The 27,240-nt window shown below is 37.7% G+C and overlaps 1 protein-coding gene across 2 annotated transcripts in view; it reads left to right on the top strand.

Moving 5' to 3' along the window:
* LOC126754085 (uncharacterized) overlaps positions 1-27,240 on the top strand; it is a 143,501-nt gene that overhangs the window by 81,885 nt on the left and 34,376 nt on the right. For both annotated transcript variants that reach the window (XM_050465978.1, XM_050465977.1), the window contains exons 2-3: positions 20,795-21,285; positions 23,906-23,983. In XM_050465978.1, the coding sequence (XP_050321935.1) occupies positions 20,795-21,285; positions 23,906-23,983 (569 nt within the window). The remainder of the gene's footprint in view (positions 1-20,794; positions 21,286-23,905; positions 23,984-27,240) is intronic.

A 27,240-nucleotide genomic window follows, 5' to 3' on the forward strand; every position in this document is an offset into this window, starting at 1 on the left:
ACTCCTCTGCACCTACATGGCTGCTGTATATGATGTTGCTGTGTGTGTGTGAAAGTGTGTACAAATGTTTATTTGAGCGTAAAAGTAGCTGAAAAGTAACACTGCAAAACACACACTCACACAGTTACTCCCACATTTGTTTGTGTTCGTGTGTGTGTGTGCTGCTATCACCTCATCATGCGCTTTTGCTGGCGCACACGGCGTATGAGTAACACTAAATACCCATAGAGTGAGACCGGCGTGATGTTTACTCGCTAACAACAACATGATGCCTGTGCAGTTTTGTACTTGTTGTTGCAATGCTAGTCTCAACTCGTGTGCTTGCGAAGTAGTTGTCAGTTTAGTTGCTTATTTGCGGATAGGTAAACAGCAAATTGTTGTATATTTTTGCCATTGCAACAACACGCAAATACACACACTGTCGCTCTCTACCTTGTTGTTGTGTTACTATTGTTGTTGTGATTGCCACTGGTACTATTTGTACAGGTGAATGCAAACAGCAGCGTAACGGTAACTGCCTCCTGCCAGTAGGCGTTGCATTGTGGTCGACAGACAATCGTGTCTATTGGCAGTTACTCACACACACACACACACTCAGATAGCTGTTCGTGTGTTGCACGAGTGTACCGTATGTGTGTTGGTAAGGCTGTGCCAACATATACTTATAAATTATTTAAAATATGCACGTCCTTATTTGTTTATAACGTCAGTTTGCGGCAGAAACTCACTTATGTGGGCAGAGTTGTATGAAATTGAGTGGTGATTGCTTGGCTATCGTTGTGTGGCTGCTCGGTACGAAATTGTGCAAACACAGCCATTTCGACACACATGTTGGCTGGCAGTTTGCTGGCTTTAATGGAAAGTTGTTTTTATAAAGTTCTAAATCAAATTCAATTACAAAACTTTCCGAGTGATAATTTACTTAAACACGCACTATTAAAGCTTATGGCACATAACCTCACATATTTAACCTATTTTTGTATGAGTATTTTCCCCATTAATAATTTTATGTTCAGCAAAGCAATTTTAAACTAGTTTTTACATTTTTTATTAGAAACTCTGACAGCGCAGCCAATCAAATTGTTGGTGCTTCAACCACCTTGTGATCCGTGAGGTCGAAACTGAACAACGATGGCTTGACTGATAATTCTCGACTTCTAGAACTCATTATTCTCTATCTAATGCCTCGATATATCCCACTAATAGAAAAAAGATTGAGTCAAGCATAGTTGAAGTCGCTAATATATACATTATGGTGGGTAAAAAAAAAATTTTTTTTCTGCTTAAGTTAGTTTAGATATATGTAGTCCTTTGTGAGGCCATAGAAAACAAGAACTCATATGTTCGAACATATAAATTAGCAAAACGCTTAGTAGCCAATACAAATTTGCACCGTATTTGGGATGTCTGAAGGTCTGTCCTACCAAACGCCGGACAGTTAAGGACGCAGTGTTGTGTTATTTTCACCCCATCTTCCATTGAGCTTCTGAAGATGCCATCTGGTAAGATTCCCAGCCTTATAGCATGGACGCCAATAGGGTAATAGCCTATTAAAAGTCCCACAACCTATCTGAGTGGATGGTTCGCTTGGTACACTGAAATATAGGTACCTCTAAGAAAATCTCTTCAAGATCCTCCACCAAACAGTTTTAAATATTTTCTTGTTTTTGAATAAATAAAAAGTCATTTCAATGCCTCCAACTTGATAAAATATCTCGTTTCATATGTTTCATAGGAATTTAAATGCTACAAAAATGGTATCTTAAAAGTTTATTTGTAAGTCTTCCCAAAGGTTGTATTATCCAATTGAGATATTCATTGTTCCTTCTGCTTTGGCTGGAAAGGATGCTATCTGAGTAATTTACATGCTCACTGGTAGTTTTGACTTTCTGTTGTTGTTATTTACATATATAGCGGCAGATATAATAGTCCTAAACCCATTTCGTCTGAATCTTGAGAATCTTCCATCGAATATATATCCTCTTCCATTCCAAGTACATTGCTCCAATTATCGAAAGAATGTCTTTTTATGTCTCCCGGAACAATGACTTCACTAGAAACTTAATCTGCTTTACTAGCAATAGCAACTAGAGACTTTGGTTAGCTTTCGAGGCTAAATCCCGCGACGCAGATCATGGTGACCTAAGAGAGACTTAGATATATAGATATATAGAAAATGGAGGGTTGCACTGCGACCTCTCCTATATAACATATGGTCACAAAGATCAAGAGATCCTTGGGTACAGATAAAACGCTTTAAGGTTAGGTTAGGTTAATCTGGTAGGAGCATAGACCAGTTTTGGTCCTTTGGGATAACAGATGGAGCTCAGTTGCTAGGTCCAAGAGGAGTAGTCATCCTTTAGGATGCCTACGGCTGACGCGAATTTTAACAGACTCAGCGGCCTCACTATCAATACCTCCTCCATTGTATCATAACATTGGGACCGCAAATGCTATTACTCAGCTTGAAATATATTGCAGTGGTCCGGCCACTTAAAAGGTTGTCTTATGCCCAACTCCGGACTAAACCTATAACAAGGAGGTTAATATCAATTTCAGTTGGTCCGCTCCAATAAATGGAGCAAAGAAGCTCCTTACAAATCTTGCGATTTAAATTCCTAATAGTAGGTCTCATAGGTCCGTTCCAATATATGATTAATGATATTGGTTGAATTAGCTTTTTTTTTGATTATTTAGCCGTACTTTGGCTTCTCTTTCTTCCGCCTAAGATGTCGATGAAACACAAATTGCGTGGTCTTCAATTCCTCTTTCAGTTTCGTCGTTCTATCTACTTGTTATGTTTCTTCTCTACTCGCTGTCTTTGAGCTCATCTATCTTGTCAAGCTGTCAAATGAAAACAGCAACAAAATTGTGAAGTGTAAATTCGATTTTTAACAGGCTACTTAAAAGTATTTGAGGTGGTATAACCTCATACTCTGTATATGTGCCTAATTATGCCAGTCTACACGGCTTATACCAGTTGTTAGTTCGATTCGTCACTATGCCAAGTTTTAAAGAAACGAAAGCAGTTTTTAGATTGTTGTGTATCACACATCTGGAATCACAAGTCAAAGAATTTTCAACTATAACTCCTATTAAAAACTTCTATGTGATTGAGTTTAATTGCCAACCCGTTAACAATAACGAAAACAACCGTAACAACAACAATTAAAGCTCCGCCAGCAAACGCGTGCCATCAAAGTTAATATGTACTTAAAGTGAAAGTTTTCTGGCTCCTTCCTCCACCATCTTTTCAACATTTCATCCTTTCATCGACATCAATGCCCTCACATCCCTCCATCACAGAGTTGCCATCATAGCAGCCGACTGTCGCTCTTCCACCAACATCCACCGACATGTAATAAGTGAAAAAGTGTGCATTTAATTAATGCAAAAAGTTTACTTGCCACTATTTGTTGCAAGTTGTCGATGCAAATTGTGCAACAGGCGAAAAAAAGCGCAACGAAACAAATACAAATACGCAAACAACGACAAACGCTTATTACGACGGTGAAGGCGAAAGCGGCAGCGTACACCACCACACATACACATACATTCATTTCGCAATGTATATAGTTGCAAGTGAGCTTTGCAGTGGCATGCCGCACAGCCGTTTCACTTGCGCTTACGTAATTAATTAAATGACTCAGCCAGAGTTGAGCCGAGTTGATTGAAACTTCTGTTTCGTGTGCGAAATGAATTGAATTGCTCATGCTGTTGTTGTTGTTGCAGTTGCAATTGCAATTGCATTCGTCGTTGTTGCTGTTGCTGTGCTTGTAGTTGCAGTGGCATTTATGTTGCGTTATTGAATGCTGAGAAATTTTTATTGCCCTGACGTTTTTGCTCTTCAAATAATAACCTTATCCCTCGAGCGTGCTCGTCGTGTTTATACAGTAAATGTGATTTGATTTGTTCGACAAAGTGAAAATGAAAACCAAAACGCTTTCCAGTAAACTTTCACTCATCAAATTGATGGCATGTAATTAGAAAACTTCGTGAAGAAGTGTGTAAAGTTCCAGTTTCTAAGTTTGTAAGCAGTTGGTACTTTATTGTGGAAGTAAAGCAAGGGCTAAGCTTGACTAAATAGCAATTTTAATGAATTTAAATCATATGAAATCAAAAATCGTTATTTATCAAGTGATTTTGCCTGCCTTTTGGTATGAAATTAATTTATGTCTGAGGTGATATCCGAAATTTCTACCTTTAGTGGGCTAAGGTTAATTCGTGCAAAACAGTTATATTTAAGGGAATTTTTTATGGTGACTCAGTTAATGCCTCTTTATTGTAAATAATGGTAAAAAAGGGTATATTAAAATCCCAAATTACCCAATCCTTGGATAAAAGAAATACTTATTACTGAACATGAGGCGGCGACTCAACTTCACGTCACAAATCAAATCAGAGCTTGATACTTTCTTCATTTCTAAAGAAAAAGTTATGCCTGTCATGCTCATAGATTGTCGTTAGACCTGACTATGTTAACCCGGTTCCACGACTTTTCCAGACAAAACGACAGCTAACTGGTGGTACACGTTTGTGTTTGAATATTGTTGGAAGCTGCGGTTTCACTTGACGCCACAACGATTACCCGAAAATATAGAAAATATCACAAAATTAATATCACGCGCACTAAAATTACTTTAATTTTAGAGAATAGTTGCCTTTTTATACCCTAAACATAGAAAAATAAGTTTACCACATTGTTTCTAACTCCCAAAAGGAAACCTCAGAGTATAGCGTCTTTATATTGGGTAGTCGAAAAAATCTTTTCGTATTTTCATTTAACTAAAAAAACATTTAATTCGAGGAAGTTGAAAAAAAGTTACAGCTTTTCAAAAATGAGTGAAAATAATGAAGAAAATCGCTATATTTTGAAATTTTTGTATAAAAAAGGGAAGAATACCACGCAAGCCACCATTGAAATTTGTGAAGTTTCCGGAGACGATGCTGTATCAGTTCGTGTACCACAAAAATGGTTCGCTCGCTTCCGTTCTGGAAATTTCGATGTGAAAGATGCATCTCGCTCTGGTCTACCCATCGTTGAAAAAGTCAATGAAATTATAGAAACGATTGACCAGGACCGTCACATAGGCAGCCATGACATCGCTAATGAACCTAACATTCCTAACCAAACGATTTTGAACCATATAAAAAAGGCTGTCTACAAGAATAAGTTCGATATTTGGGTACCACATGAATTATCGGTGAAAAATTGAATGGACCGAACTAACATCTGCGATTCCTTGCTGAAACGGAATGAAATCGAACCATTTCTGAAGCAAATGGTAACAGGAGACGAAAAATCAATCAAATACGACAATAATGTGCGAAAAAGATCAGGGTCCAAGTGTTGTGAAGCTCAACAAATGGTCACAAAGCCAGAATTGACGCCTAGGAAAGAATCATCACTAAGGTGCTCCAGCCTGGTCGAACGATTGGTTCAAAATTTTACTGAAGCAAGCAATCGAAAAAAACGGCCAGAAGTGATCAACAGAAAGTGCTTCGTCTTCCATTAGGACAACGCTAGACCACTCTTATCTTTGATAACTCGGCAAAAACTGGGAGAGCTTGGCTGGGAAGTTTTGACACATCCACCATATAGCCCTGACCTTGCACCATCGGACTATCATTTGTTTCGGTCAATGAAGAACTGCCTTAATGGAGTAAAGTTGGCTTCAAGAGAAGCTTGTGAAAATTACTTGTCGCAGTATACATTAAAGTTCATTACAAATATGAAAAAAATAAGATTAAGTTTGATTAGAAATACGAAAAATCTTTTTCGACTACCCTATATATTATATATATAAACGATCACCATGACGAGCTGAGTCGGTTTAGCCATGTTCGTTTATCTGCACATATGCGAATTGGTTCCTCAGTGTTTGAGATATTGTTTTTTCAACCGTCCTAATCTCACCAAGAAGTTGCTCAGTAGTCATGCTACCGATGTCGAACCACTGTAGAATATAGCTATCATACGTACTGAACGATCGAAATGAAGTGCTTGCATAGAAAACTTTTCCATTTGACGAGATATCTTTACTAAACTTGGCAAGGTCTATTGCGCAACGGTGCAATCTACGGAGAAGTTGATCAGATCGAGTCCTATGGCATATAGGTACCGAACACATCAAAGTTCTTCTAAGGAATCTTTTGTATTTGTGAGGGATATTATAGCTTCAAAATGTCCTTATCTTTTCAGAGTTAGTTGTTTTTTGTTTTCTTGGATTATCATTGAACTTTTGGGGTTTCTTTTGGTTTGGGTAAAATAGTGTTTAATAAATACTCTTAATGTTCCATTATCCTGGTGTTCATTATGCAAAGTTTCCTCTCATACTCTCGAAGTTTCGACAGATTTCTGTGGATTTGAGTTACGCTGTTGTAGCGTGACAAAACAAGCCCTAAATTACTTTCTGGTTAGCAGTTCATCATCTTTGGTTTTTGTATCACGTATACAATATTTTCTCGTTGAAATTTAGCACAACTGCACACATACATACATATGTGAGTGATATAACTGTGAAATTCGAATTTGTGCCAAATTACGCTTCATTTCTCTCTTCAATCTTAGTAAATTTACCTACATATGTTTACATATTCATTCGTATTCAGTTAGCACCAGAAATTCTGCCTAATTGTATGAATATTCCCATTGTGACATGGAAATATGTATGTATGTCTGTGCGTACGAGTATTTGAAACGGAAAGTTTTCAACACGCTGACGTTTGCAGAATTTCTTTATTTCATTCTCATTTTGCCACATTTGCTTTAGACAAATATTATCTTAGGTGTGTGTTTCGCTTTAAAGTCATTTTGTGCTGGCTTTTTATTCCGGGATTTGCTTTATTAAGAGCAAACTTCATGTGGCATATTTTCGGAATATTTTGTGCTGAATTAACAAATTTGATGTCTTTCTTATTTTTAAATATTTTTTCGTTGTAAATATGTAAATAAATTTACATTTATAGTTTTGCGGAGAGGAAATAGTTATTTATGTCAAACCATGATTGCAAAATAGTTCAAAATAAGGCAAATATGTTTGAAATTTGTTAATTTGAAAAGCTTTTCTAGCATATTTTATTCTGTGAAATCGGTACTTTTACTTATGGTCTTAAATTTATTTTTCCGAAACTCAATTCTTAGCTTTTGTAATAAGTTTTAAATTGTTTTTTGTTTTGAATTTTGTTAGTGAACAAAATTATTCTAAATTTTGTATTCATACTCTCTTGATATGTTTTACTAGAGTATAATAGTTGCGGCTTAAGGTTGTTTGTAGCTCTTTAAAATAACTGTGTTGATGAGAGGAATTCAAACTAAACCAAAAATCCCTTTTTTTTGAATAGAGATAACAGATGATTTGAAAACTTTGAGAGCTAGGCGTGGTTTTGCTTCCTTATAGTTGAAATTAATGTTGATCTCTTGTACCTCCAGCCTAATAATAAAAGGACTTTGTACACACTGTGCTTTGCATTTCATTTATACTTTATTAAGTTGACTTACAACCAGGCCTAAATCCCACCGATTTTTTTCAATAAGAAAAGCGAAATATCTTTAAAGAATCATACAGTAAACGTTAAATAGCCTTTAAGTGGAGATTAGTTTAAAAATTATTATATATATATTGGGGTGTTTTTTTCTGTGAACTATTCATTTTTTTCAATACCATCATAAAATTTTCCTTGGAAATACCCTAAAATAATCCCTGAAAATTTGAGCCCTTAATATTAACGTTGAGGACTGGACCAAGGCCGAAACGACTTTCCACTCTCAGCTATGGCTGCTATATTTTCATCAGAGCGTGCTGGATGTAGTGCTTTTGGTCGAATATTATTCAATAATAAATTCTGACTCTCAAGATGGGTGATGGTGTTGCGATAGTACGGTCAGTAGGCCGATTATGTTGACCATAAGTTGAGCGAAGCACATTCTTTACAGAACGTGAATTTTGGTAATACAGTTGAACGATTTGTAACTTCGTTTAGACGTAAATCTTTCCAAGATGAAATTTCAAACAATACTGAACAAAAATAACATATCAGCTTGACACAGCTCACCGGTGATCTGAATCTACTTGAATCACCCGTTTCTTACCCTACATATCATATATTGAAGCTTAATAAATTTACTGTGTTACGAGTTGCAACGATCTAGTGAAATGGATAACCGTCAGGTCGTTTTGGATGTAAGTGTATACAAAGAGCCAACATCCATTGATATCGATTTCCATTAATTATTTCTTTTTCTTGGATATAATATTGTACTACTGATAAGTTTAGCTCAAACACCAGACCAAACAAGAACTTTTGGACACGCAATCGATTTTCATAGATATGGAATCAATTTTCAATTTCTCCAATGTGACAATTTTCCTTACAAACTCTTCCAAACAAACGAAAATGAACATTTTGAGTCACTATTAGCAATATAAAAATTGATGATTATATGCCGGAATTGGTACATAACTTCCACTGGCTATCATATATCAATTTTCCAATATTTTACTTTTATTCTTCTATATTTAACTCTATTTGGGGTTACATGGGGTTCCTCAGGTGAAAAACAGCCTTTTTTTGACAATTTTACAAACTATTACTCGGATCAACTTGAATATTTAGGACAATATTCTAGAGATGTTGTAGAATTTAATAAGACAATAAAAAGATTAGATTTTTTGAAACCCTTGTAAACCCTCAAAGAGCTTGATTCTGTTTGAGAAAGTTGTACTCTTTGAAAGAATAGCTTGAATCGAGTTAAAGGAAACATGGAGCACTTATGGGCAACTAAAAAGTGCTGAGGCGCATAAAGTCCATAATGATAAATTTAATTGAGAAATACTTAAGAGGCTTACCGCTAACACTTTTTCATGGAAGTAGTTAATAGCAAAATTTAAACTCAATTTGTAGCACCCAAAAACTTTCACATTCGACTTAGGCCACTTTTCCAGTTCAGCGCGTAAATATGCTTTCTCGCATAATATAATAATGAAATTTCCGTCTGCAAAATCAATTTCATACTTTTTAAGCAAATTTCCATAACTCAGCAGTTTCAAGTAGTTTTCCTTTTATCACGAAATCTATTATTTGATTATTATTTATTTACATCTACAATGACTTTGTGTGTGTGTGAGTGTGTTGGTTAGCTTTGCTATTATTCGCGCTGTTTTTGTTGTTTTTTCCTCGCTGCTTTAGCGAGCGAAGAAATTCATTTGTTCGACGGCCATCATTTGGTGGCATTAAAAATTTATGATATTCATTAAATTTGCATAACTTTTACGCAGCCAACACAGCGACTCATCGAAGCGCTCGCTCAGCAGCCGCGTCCCACTGACCTCACCGACGGACCGACACGGACATTATAAGCGCACTTAGTCTCCACAGAAGTGGCGCGGCTTTAAAGTGAAGCGCCGAAATTTGTGCAATTTTATTCAAGATTTTCATATTTGGCACAGCTGTCAAGCATGTTTTGCAAAAATAAACAACAACAACAACAAAATAAATGTAGAATTTAAAGTGGCACAAGAAAAAAGCGACTTAAAATTTTCCAACGACACTAAAAACTACATAAATTTGATAATTCCATGCACACACTAAGCTGCAAGCGCAGCTGGTGTTAATATTTTTGCAAAAACAAAGAATATTTTTATTTTTTATTGAATTCCTTTGTGAGCTGTTCAATTCATTTGTTTCAGTTTGATTTATAATTTTATTTGCTTAACTTAACTTGTTTTTGTATTTTATGCGGCATTAGCAGAAATCATAAAATCATTGAATCAGCTTAATTTGTTTGTTGTTGTTTTTCTGTTTACCATTTGTTGTATGAAATGCAAATACTTTCAAAGCTTTTTCGTCAAATTTATTATTTATGAATGCTAAATGAAGCGCTCGTTATCGAAACTTTTATCAATTTTAATCAAAAGAGTTGGGAAGTATATAACAGAAAGATAAAAAACCAGAAGAAGCTAGAGCAAGTACTGAATCTATCTAATTTTGACTTAAAACTAAAGTCTTCGTGAGAAAATCTGGGTGAACAAGATTATTTAATAAAAAAAACTCAAACATTGACCGATCTATTTGGTATAAAGTCACAGCATTAAGACTCGCCCTTAGCTCTCGAATTGAACAAGGAGTAGGAAGCCCCTTTTGGAATTCAGTTAGAATGGAGGTGATGATGGAATGACAACCCTCAGCAATGACTGACGGGCTAATGTCTCAACTATCACCGTCGCGTTAAAATTCTGGCAAGCCTCAGGGTAGGTTCCCTCCTTTCCGCGGCATAGCCTTAAAAGTGCTTGAAGCCCTGTCTTCGCTTCGTAAGTAAGACAACCTTGGACCACTATAGGCAAGTACCTCTTGACTATCCAATTATGTTCATATTAAAAAAAGAAAAAGCAATAAGAAATCAAACGATGGCAGGGAGGATACCATGGGAATTCAAGGGAGGTTGAAACCGCCGATACCTAGAACTTTCCCAGTGGGAAGTATCATTTATAGGGCTAAATATAGTTAAAAGACCGCTGCGACCATAGGCTTAGAAATTTCGATTGCAGAGGTCCCTCGGGGAATGAAGTTCAGCAATAGAGACCGGAAGGCAATGCTCTGCCGAATTCATGAGGAGTTCTGCAGGGGTTGGGAACAGGACCGCACTTAGTAAGAAGCAGAAGTTAGACCGTCGCTCGGCAGACAAAATCGTAGAACGCTGTTAACTCAGATGCCATGCTAACACACTCAAGTGAGTCAAAAGAATGTTAAGCGAGAGCGAGCATGAATGAACAAGATCAGACGCTAATGCAACAAAACCTATGGTCAAGCGACACCAGAGAATGCCTTCCTTCATAAAAGACCACGAATGGAAGCGCTTTCAGAGCACCAGTGAAAAGAAAAATAATTTTCTCCTGGTACAACTACATTATGTTATATGTCTTTACTGTACAGACCAGCTTAGGTAAACGACTCGATCTTGAGGCTTGTCCTTTAAGAACACCAAATGGACGACCTATGCATTGGTCCTACAAACCAAATATAACAATAAAGTCCTTACATTTCCAACGCTGTTTTGGCTGGGTTGGGTATATCTCAGTACTTTTCCCCAGGTGATGAGAAAATTAAAGCAAGCATATTTAAACCATCTGCCTAAAAGATCATCTTTTCAATATGCTTTAATTTTTTCTTAAACTTTGTACTTCAAATGCAATTAAATTTAGGGCAAACAGTTTTTGAATCCCAATACAGTAGTAAAATGTTTAAAGCCCTTCAACAATAAAGACTACACATTTTCTTTTGCAAACCTGCTTTGCCGCTCTTCAAACGTTTGGCCAATGACTTCTCACCATGTCAGCACGCGGCGATACCTAGACTTTTGTCTACAGTGCTGCGGCCCGCTCCACGTCGCCAACTGAGACGCTAAGACAGGCAGACAAATAGTCGAGACGCAAGCAAGCAGTTTGTGCTACTCGATTTGCATAGAAATGTAAATATGCAAGCTGCGAAATCATTTTAATGCCGTCTAGAGAGTAAACAAAAAGACATAAAATGAAATAAAATAAAAACGAAATGAAGTGAAATAGACTTTCGAAGTGAAAAATCGAGCAGAATCCAGTGATGAAGAGGCCACGTCATCTAACGTAATCAACACAATTAGAGCAAAGTTTCTTACGTTGATTGACTGCACGGGGAATACGAGTAAGCCACAGGGAGTACGTGAAGACGCAGTGCACACGTCAAGGCGGTGAAAGCTACATAGAAAGCAATAAAATATTTATCGAAGACTGCACGCAGACGGGCTTTAACGTGAATGAGCGTTTTGACGGAATATTAAAATGTTTCTAATAAGCAAGATTCGGCTCGTTTATGAAATGGTAGAGGAATTTTAATAATTTCTGTTTTTCAATTTATGGATGACTGTCTGATCAAATTTCTTCTGGAGAGAAAAAAAACGACATACACATACAGTGAACAAAAAATACGTATTTTAGTCAAAACCTTAACTTAGAACTTGGACGAAGGAAAAAAACTAAAATGGGATTTTGGTCGACATTTTTACAAAATTTTTTTCCAAATAGTTGTAATTAAAAAAATCTTTCGTCCAAGTCTTCAAGAATTGTATCTCAAAGACCTGTGTAAAATTGCATGAAGATCGGTTGAGTTGTTCTCAAAAAATCTTGCCAACCGACTTCGAATACACAGTTTTGAGAAAAACGGGTTTGAAGACGGCACACATAGCCTGGCTGTAACCCGAAACTATTACTTGGATCAGCTTGAAAACTTAAGTCAACATTGTAGAGGTGTTGTACAATTTAATAAGGTAATAAAAAAATCGATTTTTTAAACCCGTAAACCCATGTAATCCCTTAAGTGATTTTTTTTTCACGCTTCTCTACACTATTCGATATTTCTATCAATATTTTCTTCCTTCAATAATGACGCAATTAAAATTTTCCACCACAATGGTGCATTGAGGTATTTAGGTAGGACCACAAATATAATTTTGCGTAGGTTATAGCACCATCTAACGGTACTTCTTCGAGCATAAATTTAATTTCAATACAATGAGACAATATTTTCTCATTTCAATTATGCGAATGTGATTGCGAAGTGAACGTACGACGCTCAAGGGCCTTCAGGTACAAATAAAACCTTTTCTTGGGAAAATGTGTATGTTTTTACAAAGGTATGTGCCAATATGTTTGTCAGCAATTAAAATCGAATTTAAAAGCATTTAATTTTCTATGATTTCCATGCGTAAATAATTGGATATTCATACATAGCACATATGTATGTACTCTTCAACTGTCACAGTAGCTTTCGTGTTTACGCAGAATGAGCAACAAAATTGCAAAACTGAAAAACAAAGAACAAAAAAGAAAAGCAAAAGCGAAGCTTAAAAAACAGTCTGCAAGGCGAAATCAAAAAAGTGCGTCAAAATAAAATGCAAAGGCTTTATATCCCAGAGCACAGCAGTCGTTCAAGAAAACACCAAACAACAACAAAATTTCGTGCGAAAACAATTGAAAAGCGTCTCGTAAAAAACGAAAATAAAAACTGGAAATTTCTCTCGTGCGTGCGCCATTTGCGTGCCAGATTTTTGCCGCCTGCCGGTTGCACTCATTCGCACGCAGGCAAATACGAAATTCACGTGTATGTATTTTTTTGGTAAATACTTAAAGAGACCCGGTGAGCGGGTGAAGTATTAACTAGTCTAGAAGGGTTTAAATGTGGGACTTGTGATCCACATCTCCTGCAGTTTGCAAGAGATTAGCGAATTCTCAACCCTTTTCCAAGCGAGGCAATTGGAATCCAAACACAAATAAGTCAATTATTATAAAGTAGCTTTCGTGAATTTTCTTTTGAAAGTAAAGTTTAGCTCCAGTGGTTCCACAACATATTTTAGGGTTTCAATAGAAAGTCTGAATTTAAAAGATATATTATACGCTTTTGGGTGGAAGTTTCCGTCTATACTCTTTTGGCATATAATCGGTAGTCGAAAAAGTATTTTCATATTTTGCCAATAGATGCCGTTGCAGTCGTATATCTTCAGTGCTATCAATCACATTGTGTCACACCATATAGTGTTGGAAAGATGAAATTCTAAGCTTCATTTAACCATTTTAAAAACTAAATTCGGGGATATTGAAAAAAAAAGTTACCGATGTTCAAAAATGAGGGAAAATTATGAAGAAATTCGCTGTATTTTGAAATTTTTTGTATAAAAAAGAGAAGAATATCACACAAGTTACCAATGATTTTTATGAAGTTTACGGAAACGATGCTGTATCAGTTTTTTTAGCACAGCAATGGTTCGCTCGCTTCCGTTTTGGAAATCCCGATGTGAAAAATACACCTCGCTCTGTTCGACCTATCGTTGAAAAAATCGATGAAATTTTGGAAAAGATTGATCAGGACTGTCACATAAGCAGCCATGAGAGCGTTCAAGAACTTAACATTCATCATCGAACAGTTTTGAACCATTTAAAAAAGGTTGGCTACAAAAAGAAGCTCGATGTTTGGGTACCACATGAATTGTCTGTGAAAAATTTAATGAACCGAATTAACATCTGCGATTCTTTGCTGAAACGAAATGAAATCGAACCATTTCTGAAGCGAATGGTAGCAGAAGACGAAAAGTGGTCAAATACGACAATAATGTGCGAAAAAGATCATGGTCCAAGCGTGGTGAAGCTCAACAAATGGTCGCAAAGCAAGGATTGACGCCTCGAAAGGTTATGCTGAGTGTTTGGTGGGATTGGAAAAGAATCATCCACTTTGAGCTGTTCCAGCCTGGTCTACATTTTACTGCCAACAACTGATGAGATTGAAGCCAGTAATCGAAAAAAACGGCCAGAACTGATCAAGAGATAGGGCTTCGTCTTTCATCGGGACAACGTTAGACCACACACATCTTTGATGACTTGGCAAAAACTGAAAGAGCTTGGCTGGGAAGTTTTGATGCATCCACCACATAGCCCTGACCTTGCACCATCGGACTGCTATTTGTTTCGATCAATACAGAACTCCCTTAATGAAGTAAAGTTGGCTTCAAGGGAAGCCTGTGAAAATTAGTTTTACACTGATAGAATAATGTCTCTAGCGGAAAAATGGCAAAAAGGGTCGACCAAAATTTTACATGTTTGGTTCATTAAAGTTAGTTATAAATATAAAAAATAAAAATAAGTTGGAGTATAATTAGAAATACGAAAATACTTTTTTGACAACTCAATATTTATGAATACCAGTGGTTCCGAAAAATGAGCAACTGCTTGAAGAGGGATGTGTTGGTGTCATCTTATTGAGCTTACCGGAAGTGATAAAACTGATAAAACACCATGTTTATTTTCCATGAACAATTAATTTCCGGCTCAATGCCGAGCGATTGCGAACTTAGCGCAGTCAACACATTTGAAGCGATTTAACGCCAACCGGCTTCGCTGCCTTCACTACACCTTAGCCGCATTAAAATTCTACTTTGAAACCACACGCCGTTACATCGTTCGCGGCAGACAAGACACCCTCTCCCCCTCAATGTAGAGTGTTTCTTTACACCTACCCAACGACAATCAAACGCTTCGCAAGTGCAATTTACATTAACAAACAGCAAAAAGGTAAAGAATAACAACAACAATACTAGAATGGTAAAAACATTAAACACCTGCATATATGTAAAATACACATATATACAGGTATATTGATATATATATGGATATGTAAAAAAGTATGTATGGTATAATGTAGAGGTTAGGGTGAATTTCAACAAAAAAAAATATGTGTGTATGAATGCGCTCGTATAAAACAAATGACAGGAAAATCTATGCTGCCATACAAGCAAATAAACAAGCTTTTGTACACAGAAACATACATACAAACACATATATATCCATACATTGATACATTCATATAGAACCATGCGAGTAATAAAGCATACCGAACATTTATAGGCATTGAGGTGTTGGCATAAGGGCGAAGGGGAAAACGCAATAAAGCTTAAGGCATACAAAGCAACGGAAATGAGCAGCCAACAGCTCGCAACACCCACCAACACACAAACACACATACACACTCAGCAACAAAACACTTGCGAAGCCGTATATGTGCATTTAATTGTTTTCCCATACAAACACATGCAGTTTTTTGTACCGTTAGCACACTTACTGTACATACATATGTATATAAATATGTGCTTGCTTTTGTTTATGTGTGCGTGTGTGTGTGCCGTTTGTTCGACAGTGAAATTTTTACTGTCATTGCCACAACTGTTGCATTGCAAATCGAAAAATCAAAACAGCAAGTAAATTGAAACTCAAAAAGGGAAATAAATAAATGGAGAGTCAAAAGGAAATGAAATGTGCTCAGCCAAGCATTTGAAATGTCTAAAATGAAGAGGAAGGCTGTAGCATGAAATCGAAAGTTAACAACAGCTTTAAGTTTCACTTAAAATGGGTTTCTTGTTGGTTTTTTCTTGTTTTTCGCTTCCATGTGCATAACCTCAACTTTGTTAGCGCCTTAAGTTTTATCGAAGTTTGACTTCAAAAAATAAAAAAAATGTGAGTGCTTGTGTTTACGTTAGGGCGAGCTTTGGGTTGTCGAAAACGATTATTTCCATCATAAGTGACACTCCGCGAAGAAAAGGACTTTGAGTTGCAAGTACAAAATTATATAGTTCTCCCCTACTCTGAATCCGCCTCTGCGAACGAGCCAGATTCTTCTCCACCTGTTTTCTCCAACGGAGTGAATGTCTTGCTCATCCTCGAAAACAGTCAAAGCTAGAGTGTTCTTTTCCATCCAGATAACATGATCTAGCCAGCGCAGCTTCTGCCTTTCCCCCGAATAATCCTAAGACCGACTCCTTACATTATGACATGTCATTGTCCATGCCTCCGCTTGATATAGCAGGACGGGAATGATGAGGGACTTGTAAAGTTTGGTCTTTGTTCTTCAGGATAAAACTTAATTTTCCAATTGCCTACTCAGTTCGAAGTAACAACTGTTGGCAAGAGATATTCTGCGTTGGATTTCAAGCCTGACATTGTTGTTCGTGTTGATGCTAGTTCCAAGATAGACGAAATTATCTACTCTGTTGCCAATTTCAAAATAATTTCATAATGCAACTCTCTTAGAAGCCTCCTCACTATTGACAAAATGCTAGGATAGTCGATTTTTACAAGCTTCTCTTCCTGCAAATTTTTCACCAGTACGCACTATACACGATAGAAACAGATAGTAATCACCAGCTGCCAAGTCTGAACTACAATATGGACGCTTAATAAACTTCCAACTAAACTCCCGGTGCTTCTAGGGGCAACACAATTTCCCTCCTATAAGTCAATGCAAGAAGTTTCTGAGCGATTGGTTTCTTCGAACGGTCCAACAGCTGTCAGCACAGGTCTGAATTGAAAGTTTGGTCATAAAAGAACAGCTCATAGTAGAAGATTCTCTACGAATCTCTTTAAAAGCAAAGCAAAACCATCCTGACCGTCAATCCTGGCTTGGCCCCCGGACACACCGGCTTACCCCGTTTCGACTACTACTCTATTCGCTTTAGTGATCGTCAGAAACCCTTTTTTTCTAACTAGTAAGTTTACACTTCAGAAATGGTTCGATTTAGTAGCGATTCAACAACGATTCGCAGATGGGTTCAGCCCATAAGATTTTTGTTTTTGAGTTAACTCGTATGTCACCCATACATCGCAGATCTTTCGGTGTCCAGCCTTATATGAAGGGTTCGTAACGGCTTTTGTGCAATATTTAGTTCTCCGGCTATCGAAACAGTGCTTACATGACTCGGACTCGTCACTCTCCAGAGCGTACTGAATCGTGACATCAATAGTACCGGTACAGTATCGACTAAACCAAAATTATGCTATTGGCTGTTATAGATTAGGATCCTTAAACACTTTTCATGCCATCCCTTGGAGATATAATGGATTTCTTTATATAGTAAAGTATAGTGGTCCACCAAAATCTATTCCACGCTAATTACTCCGAAACAATAAACTTCAAAGTTCCTGGAAATGTACGGCATAAGATAATAATTTTGTTGCGAAAGCAATAGCAATATTTCTAAACCGTTACAATAACTGTATCAGACCTCTGCCGACTCATGCGTTACGCTCTGCATTATCACACCAAAACAATTTTGTAGAACGAGCATTCAATTCACCGACAACAGTACTAGGTACACGCTGTTCCACTCCCCGAAAGCTTGACTTTCAATGTACTTTATTTATGTACTTCTGTACTTTCAAATGTTAGCGTGTACATTGAAATTGTTGTTGTTTACGACTTTTACCACACAAATCTAAATAAATGCAAATGCAAATACTGTGAGTGTGGCGGCGGCAAGTCAGTTAGCTGGAAATTCTAGTGAGCAGCAGTTTTATTGTCGACTAGTTGACAATCACTGTGGCACAATGTGGCTTTAAGCCAACAATACGGTATGGACCATACACACAAACAACAAGGGACCTACTACACAGTTGTATTGATGGTGTTGTGTCTTTGTCATTAAAAGTTAATTGAAAATCGTTTTTTATGGCGTCAACGAGAACGCTGCTAAATATAGATTTCTATATGTAGACGTACATATAGTAAACCTAACTGCACACAGATACACTATAAGTACTTAACTGTGAGTAAAATTTGTTTATCTTAGTTTCTCTAGTAATACATGGACATAGAAAGTTTTAATAGACTTTACAATACGTCAGACATAAAAAGAGAATATTAAGTACTTCGAATAACCATTTTCTGAGCCGAGGACGAACTGGTATCTGGTACACCAGATGAATCCATGATGTGTTTTGCTTCAACGAATAGAAAAATATTATAGCATTAAATTATACTCTTATTTGGAAGGAACTTATATTAAACTCGAAGTGTGAGGCCTTAAATATATCCAGAAGTAAATCTAAGAGAGCAATCAGCACTGAAAAGTTACTGTTACTAAGTATCGTATATTGCTGAACTGTTTCATAAAGCAAGAAAAAACGTTAACTTCGGCTGCATCGATGCTATATACTCTTCAGAAGTTTATTTTTATAACAAAAGACATCTTTATCATCTTGATTGACCAGTTTTTATGACAGCTATATGCTAAAGGATTACGATCCAAAAAATATCGGTACTTATAGTCTTACCTTGGGGAGTATTCTATACCAAATTTCGTGAAGATTTTCAAATAAAAACCTTTCCATGTAAGAACTTGATTTTAATCGGTCAGTGTTTATAATAGCTACATACTATACATATGTGCTGCAGTGCGCTGATATTGGCGGTTCTGACAAATCAACCGCTTCTTGAAGAGGAAAGGACGTGTAAATTTCAGATCGATATCTCAAAAACTGAGAGACAGACTGACTAACAGCTATTTTCATACATTGTAGAATCTCCTTCGTTTTCATTTACTTCTGGGAGTAACAAACTTCAATTGCGGGTATAAAAAGATCTGTGAATTGTAGACATTTGTCGCCAGTTAAGTCAAAATTCTGTCATTACTCGTATTGTTGTTAAACTTCCAAAAAATGATGACCTATGAACATAAATCTTTTATCATCTTCACATGATTTAGGGCAATATTTTAACGTTGACGAAGAAATATCGAAACCATAAATTTTTTTTCCAACAGGGCATTTCTTTATTAGGTGCGGGTTTGTCAAATTTAATGACAGTCGTAGCCGAAGTGTTCGAAGTTACCAGCTAACTTTTAAAGCGACCGTACTTACAAGACCAATTCATGAAAAGTTGATACTAAGTGTCATTTGAATTATTTTCAGAATCGAAAAAGTCAGTTTCGTGTCATTGAATTTGACGAAATATAAACCGTGCATTAGACTATGGGTATATGTATGGGCAAAATAATGTAGTCATGTTTTGTTTTTGTTTTTATAAGAAAACAGAACATTTCCTTAGGCTTCCAAACCGAATTTCATAAAAATCGATATCTATGGTTACAGCTGAGTTTTGTTGGGAGAGTTTATATTTATCATTGTACATATTGCAGATGGTTAGAAATCGGATTGGGCGTGACGTTTAGTGCTTGAAATCGAAGATGTTTGTCACAGGGTGTGACGAATACTCTGCTCGTAAGTTTTATCTAAATTTTAACAGATGTCTCAGCTTTCTTACTCAGAGACCTACCACATCAGTTGGGTTAGGTTGGATGCCTGATCTCTCAGCATGACGGAACTGTTATGTTATACTTATACTGTTAAGTAGAGTATTTTGAGAACCCAGACGACTCGACCCGAACTCCTGTACCTACTCAGTTAGAAATTCAACTTTTACTTCTACCTTCGACCAATATAGCTACTCCTTGATCCAGCAGCCAGAAATTAGTTAAGTACTTAGGTGACAATAATGCCCAAAACATAAAGATGCAAAATATTTGTTGTCTGGGATGGCCTATGAGGTAAGGAGAGAGAGAGAAAAGATTCAGAGAGAGGGCGGAAGAGAAAAAGATCCAGGGAGAGGGAGGAAGAGAGAGAGAAAATAACCAAAGAGAGTGAGAAGAAGAATAAAGAGAGGGGAGATATATAGGACCCAAAGGTGGGAAAATAGATAAACAAATGAAACCCCAATAACAAAGGCTAATTTTTTGAGACGATTACGAGGAGTTGCATTAACTAAAGGCACCTGAGAGCAATCAGTTGTTTCAATGCTGTAGATGGCTCTCTTTATAAGAATTCAACAGTTTCAAATGATATGTCCTCACGTTGTTCCGTGAATGAGAAAGACTTACGTGCTGAACACATAGAGAGCGACAGACTTCAAGTGACATCTTTCAAATATTAAAATACACACGTTCTTATAGACACAGTTAAGTAGTCGTGAAGCACATTAGATTCATCTATACTGTCTTGAGTTCTCACAAATTAACCGACGCAGCAACCGTATTTTGAGCATCTTCCTCTCATTTCACATTTCTCAACGAGATAAAATTTTGTAACAGTATACCCCTTGCCGTCTATAAATTCCAATAACCTAGATTTCCCAGTCGTCGCAATTTTCTAATAACTTCTAGGAACGTAAAAAATTATAAAGGAATAGTGAATAAATATAATGAAACGAATATAATTAAATTGCATTCCGCGGCAGGAGCTGGAGCAGCGAGCTGGAAGAAATTAAATTAGCGCACAACGCGCGGCTGCATAAATATTTATGCAATTTTCCTCATAAATTAATGTTAACTTAAGCGCATTTGCACTCCGCACACACACACACACACATACAGCTACATATATACATACAAATACAGTTTGGACATTTTCCACTTATCTCTTATCGCAATTCTTTTCACTATTTTCAGTGCTGCGCTGTCTCCTCTTCACCGCACTGACGGCGGCAACTGCTACGGTGACGGCCGCGCCGTTTGTGGCGCAAAACTCATTGCTCTTGCTGTCACAACAAAGGCTGGGGCAACACTCGCACAACAACAACAACAGCGCGAGTAGTGGTAGCAGCAGTAGTAGCACCTTTCCTTCGACTTCAGCGCATAATTACAATCACCGACACACAATGCTGCCCGCCACGCTCGCGTCTCCCGCAACGCTGCCACCGCCATTGGCATCGCCACCAATACATACCAACCGTATGATGGATATTGAGGTGTTGAACGGCAGCAGTTACTCCGACACCTTGAAGAGTCTCTCTTCCACCATCGAGGATGCGGAGGCGGCGCAGGGTGACGTAAATCAGCTGCCAATCTTTGACTTTGGCTTGCCGCGTAATATAACGGCACGTACCGGTCAAGCGGAAGCTGCAATTAAATGTCGAGTCGAGCGATTGGACGATAAGTCGGTAAGTGGATGGTGAGGTGCATACCTACACTATGTATGTGTACATGTAGATATGTGTAGATATCTGTCTATAATGTGGTTGCTGGTTTGTATTTGAGAAGTTAGCACAGAAAACCAGAGTCTAGAATGTGTAAGGGTTTGAGCGTTAAGGCAGAGAGTCAAAGAGGTTAGGGTATGTAATTGCGAAGAGGAAAACACAGGCAATTTAGGTGGGAAGCGTGCAAAGAGTGCAAAGCCCGAAGGTGTAAGCAATGAGTGAGATGTAGGAAAATCAATGAGCTTGTAGCTATGGCTCGTTTGTTGAATGCCAGTAGAGGTATAGGGTAGTACAGTAGGGTAAAGTCTTTTCGTATTTTGTCAATAGATGTCGTTGCAGTCGTACATCCCAATGAAATTTGTGAAGTTTACGGAGACGATGCTGTATCAACTCGTGTAGCACAACAATGGTTCGCTCGCTTCCATTCTGCAAGTTTCAACGTGAAAGATGCACCTTGCTCTGGTCGACCTATCGTTGAAAAAGTCGATGAAATAAAGGAAAATATTGAAGAGGACCGTCACATAAGCAGCCATGACATCGCTAAGGAACTTAACATTAATCATCAAACGGTTTTGAACCATTTGAAAGAGGCTGGCTACAAAAAGAAGCTCGATGTTTGGGTACCACATGAATTGTCTGTGAAAAATTTATTTTACAGAATAAACATCTACGAGTCTTTGCTGAAACGAAATAAAATCGAACTATTTTTGAAGCGAATGGTAACTAGAGACGAAAAGTGGATCAAATACGACAATAATATGTGAAAAAGATCATGGCCCAAGCCTTGTGAAGCTCCACAAATGGTCACAAAGCAAGGATTGACGCCTCGAAAGGTTATGCTGAGTCTTTGATGAGATTAGAAAGGGATCAATCACTATGAGCTGTTTCAGCCTGGTCGAACGATTGATTCTACATTTTACTGTCAACAACTGATGAGATTGAAGCAAGCAATCGAAAAAAACGGCCAGAACTGATCAACAGAAAGAGCTTCGTCTTCCATCAGGACAACGCTAGACCACACACATCTTTGATGACTCGGCAAAAACTGAGAGAGCTTGGCTGTGAAGTTTCGATGCATCCACGATATAGCCCTGACCTTGCACCATCGGACTACCATTTGCTTCGGTCATTGCAGAACTACCTTAATGGAGTAAAGTTGGCTTCAAGAGAAGCATGTAAAAATTACTTGGCGCAGTTTTTGGTCGAGAAACCAGAAACGTTTAACAATGATAGAATAATGTCTCTAGCGGAAAAATGACAAAATGTGGTCGACCAAAATGGTACATATTTGGTTTATAGTTTATTATAAATACAAAAAAAAATTAGTTGAAATTTGATTAGAAATACGAAAAGACTTTTTCGTCTACCTTATATATACGAATGATTGCTACAGTTTTTGAGATATCGATCTGAAATTTTGCACACAGGTATTTCTCCTAACTGCGAATTTGTCGGATTCGGATATCGGAACACTCTAGCAGATAGTGGCCTTACGAAGTGATCTGTCAAAATCAACTCTTCTCTAGAAACTTGTTTATTTTAACAAGCTATCTTCACGAAATGTGATATAGAATTATGTCCAAGGCAGTGATGCAATTTCCGAACAAATTTTTGAGACCAGGTCGTACCGCATACCGTTTTATGTTGCCAGAAATACATTTGTGTATGAGGGGTATAAAGCTCAGTACAGCTTGCAACTAAGTGGCAGTTCGTTCTGCTTTAAAATATACTATTTATATAGGTACATTCGGGACTAAGATAAATACTGTTCCTAAATTTTCAATAAAGGTGGCTTAATGTTAACTCAAATACCCTGCTGATGCAGCATTGCAGCGCTACCACAAAAATGCTCCATTCTATGAAATGTAAACAGTACCAAAATGATTGTGCTCACGGCACTGTGTGCAGAAGGTCGAAAACTGTCGGAGCCCACTTGTGTCGCCCACTTATATGCTCTTTTGTGGTTTTGCCATTTTACTTGAACTCTCAACATAGAAAAAACAAACGAACGAAAAACCCAAAAGGGGGGATACTTCAAGCGCTCCTCAACGCCATAACCCTTGAGAGCCCGCAAACACACACACTTTTTGGCACCGAATGCTGTTTACGACTGATTGAGTCGCTGCGGCGTCGCTTCGCATTTTAATGCCACATCAATGGTAGTTTTATTTAATTTCCTCTTAACCCTCGCAATCATTTCTCATTTCGATCGAGGCTCATTAATCAATTTCCGTTTTCCACTTCCGTTACGGTTGCGGTTGTGCCGATTTTTGTTGGTCTTTGTTTTTTGGGTCTCTTTGCTGCAGAGCAAATAATACATTCCTTCTGCTGCTTTACAGCTGTGAATTCGCATTTTTTGTAGTTTTTTAATTCACTCTCGTTGCCTTTATATGTCAAACTTTCCATTTTCATTCACTAACCTCACTTTTTCTCCATTTTCTTTCTCGGTGCTTCGCTTTCGGTACGTCCAACGCTCGCTGCGGCTTCATTGACTACCTTGGCACGCTACGCTCGCACTGGCGGTCGGTGTTGCGATGGATGGTTGGTTTGCTGGTTGGATGAATGGATGGGCGGTCATCAACAGGTCTCGTGGATACGTAAACGTGATTTGCATATACTGACCGTAGCCACGGCGACGTACACATCGGATAAACGCTTTCAGGTGAGCGCACACGATTCACACCAGCCCGAGAGCTACTTAACACTTGTCTAACAAATTAATAATTCGTTTGAACTGTGTATTTACCCTTTCATGGAGGTAGGTGTGCTCTTATGTAGGGCAATATGCACAGACAAGTGGATGAGTTTTAATAGATGCTTGGGTTAAATAAACCTAAAAGTGAAAGTAATGAGGCTAATAGTTTGCATGTGATCACCCGATGTCAGAGAGGAAGAAATACTAGTGCGTTTACAGTTTTAGTTTTAGTTTTTGTTGTCACTTGATAATTTAATTTAGACCTCGCACATTTAGTTACATTTCAGTGCTGTGATAACCCTTACGATTTTCACATTTACTCAGTTTCAAAAGTCACGAGCGATATTCTATTGAGAACATACTTTTCAGTTTTTTACCTCCTTGGGACAGTTTAGCTTCAAAATCTGTTCCTACCTCGCCAAGGTTTTCAAGATTTCCGGCTGTTACTGTTCGGTTATTTGCGACATATTCGGTTGGATCGATCATTGGTCTTGTCCACCAAAAAAAAAAAAACACTTTTTCCGATCCGACAAAACTTAGCATCCAACTGCATTTCCATATTCGTGGTAATCGAATCCAATGAACGAGATTCTCTGGTTTTAAGCTGACATAAGTAATCACAGAGAAGTTTAAAATTAATAAAAAGATCAAAAGCTAAAACCATATTTATGTTGGTACCGACGCTAGTTTCCTGGAATCTTCTTCTTCGTTATTGACGTAGACACCGCTTACGCGGTTATAGTCAAGTTAACAATAGCCCACCAGTCGTTGCTCCTTTTTGCTGTGTGGCGCCAATTGGAGATTCCAAGCGAAGTCAGATACTTCTGCACCGGGTCTTTCCAACACAGTAGAGGTCTTCCTCTGCTTCCCCCGGCGGGTACTGCGTCGAATACTTTCATAGCTGGAGTGTTTTCGTCCATTCGGACGACATATCCTAGTCAGCGTAGCCGCTTTACAGCTCATGGTTCCATCGAATGCTATATTCGCCGTAACCAGTGCGAAAAGGTACATAAATCTTCCACAGAATCCTTCTCTCGAAAACTCGTAACGCCGATCAGATGTTGTCATCGTCCATGCCTCTGCACCATATAGCATGACGGGTATGATGAGTGACTTGTAGAATTTGGTCTTTGTTCGTCAAGAGGGAAGTTTACTTCTCAATTGCCTACTCAGTCCGAAGTAGCACCTGTGGCAAGAGTTATTCTGCGTTGGATTTTGAAGCTGTCATTGTTGCTGGTGTTAATACTGATTCCTAGATAGACGAAATTATCTACGACTTCGAAGTTATGACTGCCAACAGTGACGTGGGAGCTAAGTTGCGAGTGCGATGATTGTTTGTTTGATGACAGGTGATATTTCGTCTAGCGCTGGTTCACTACCAGACCCATATCTTATCCAGTCTGGAGAAAGTAGAACTAACGACGCGGTTAATGAGGCCAATGATATCAATATCCCTGGAATACTTCAGAAAATTTGCGCATACAATTTTAGTTATAATTAAAAATTTTCTCGAAAGCCATTGAGCAGCATAATTGAAACCCGCTCGCTCTAATATTCAGAACTAATTAGACATGACAATTCTATATCTTATTCACAATTTCGACTTAATCGAGTTTTCGGCAGCTACTCGTTCTATTTTGAAACGCATGTCTATGTGCATCTCCTCCTATAGGCTCGCCGCCTATGTGTTTAACAAATACAGCTTAATATGTATTTACACCCACTCAACTGCAAGTAAATGACACATTTCAATCAACTCCATCGATCTTAATTCCTTCCAATGGCACAATCTGCTAATGCCCCAGCACTCATGGAGTGAGTACATAATCGAGTGTGTGTAAATATATGGTATATGGCTACATGTTGTTCCGTATGTATGTATATGTAGATATACACAAGTGTTGGCTGTATTGTATGTATTGTCCATCACTGAATGTCCTACATAAAGCCGAGTTCCATTACTTCGTATATGTGCATATTTATTAATGTATGCATGTATGTGTCTCTTTTATTCACGATGTAGGAAATGCCATTTGGTAGAATTTTCAATGCAGTTTGCAATTGTGCTGTTAATATTTCAAGGGTTGGCCGATAAGTTCCTGTAAAATAAACGAATTTGAAAAGAATATTCTCTTTGGAAACAAAAATATAATGAAAATATTGGATTGTTTCGGTCTATGAAGACCCATTAATGTCCCAATCTGACTCATTTGATTAACTCTCACTGCTTCTGCCAAGAAGTTAAGCTATCGAATTCCATCGTCTCAACAGATTTTGTGATAGACCGATACTTTAACGATATAGAAAGATCAAATATATATTGTTTAGTATCGCAAAGGTTCGGAATGAGCACCAAAACGCAGCCTAACTTCACTTATAAAGAAGTTCTTAAGGCGAAAAAGAATGACACGCCTTTTTGTTAACGAGCAAAGCGATCTTTCTCTTTTCATCTCTTTCAACCAACAATAATTTTTTTTCTCCCTCTCTCTCTCTCAGACTTTCTGAAGGCCAGCAAAGCCTTAAAAAAGTCTGAGAGAGAATGGCAGTGGTAGGATTCTTCTACAATCCAGAATTTTTCATACAATATCGACGACTGAAATCCGAAAAATTGCTTAATAAATTTCCCTACTATTTGGGAAACCACAGATATAGGGTTATATATACCAAAATGATCAGGGTGACGAGTAGAGTTGAAATCCGGATGTCTGTCCGTAAGTCTGGCCGTCCCTCTGTCCGCCCGTCCGTCCGTGCAAGCTGTAACTTGAGTAAAAATTGAGATATCATAATGAAACTTGGTACACGTATTTCTTGGCTCCATAAGAAGGTTAAGTTCGAAGATGGGCAAAATCGGCTCACTGCCACGCCCACAAAATGGCGGAAATCGAAAACTTATAAAGTGTCATAACTAAGCCATAAATAAAGATATTAAAGTGAAATTTGGCACAATTTACAATAATTTTTTGGAAAAGTGGGCGTGGCCCGCCCTACTAAGTTTTTTGTACATATCTCGGAAACTACTATAGCTAGGTCAACCAAACTCTATAGAGTCGTTTCCTTCAGGCATTTCCATATACAGTTCAAAAATGGAAGAAATCGGATAATAACCTCGCCCACCTCCCATACAAAGGTTATGTTGAAAATCACTAAAAGTGCGTTAACCGACTAACAAAAAACGTCAGAAACACTAAATTTTACGGAAGAAATTGCAGAAGGAAGCTGCATCC

Source organism: Bactrocera neohumeralis, chromosome 3 (assembly GCF_024586455.1).
Source record: "Bactrocera neohumeralis isolate Rockhampton chromosome 3, APGP_CSIRO_Bneo_wtdbg2-racon-allhic-juicebox.fasta_v2, whole genome shotgun sequence".
Classification (NCBI taxonomy): domain Eukaryota; kingdom Metazoa; phylum Arthropoda; class Insecta; order Diptera; family Tephritidae; genus Bactrocera; species Bactrocera neohumeralis.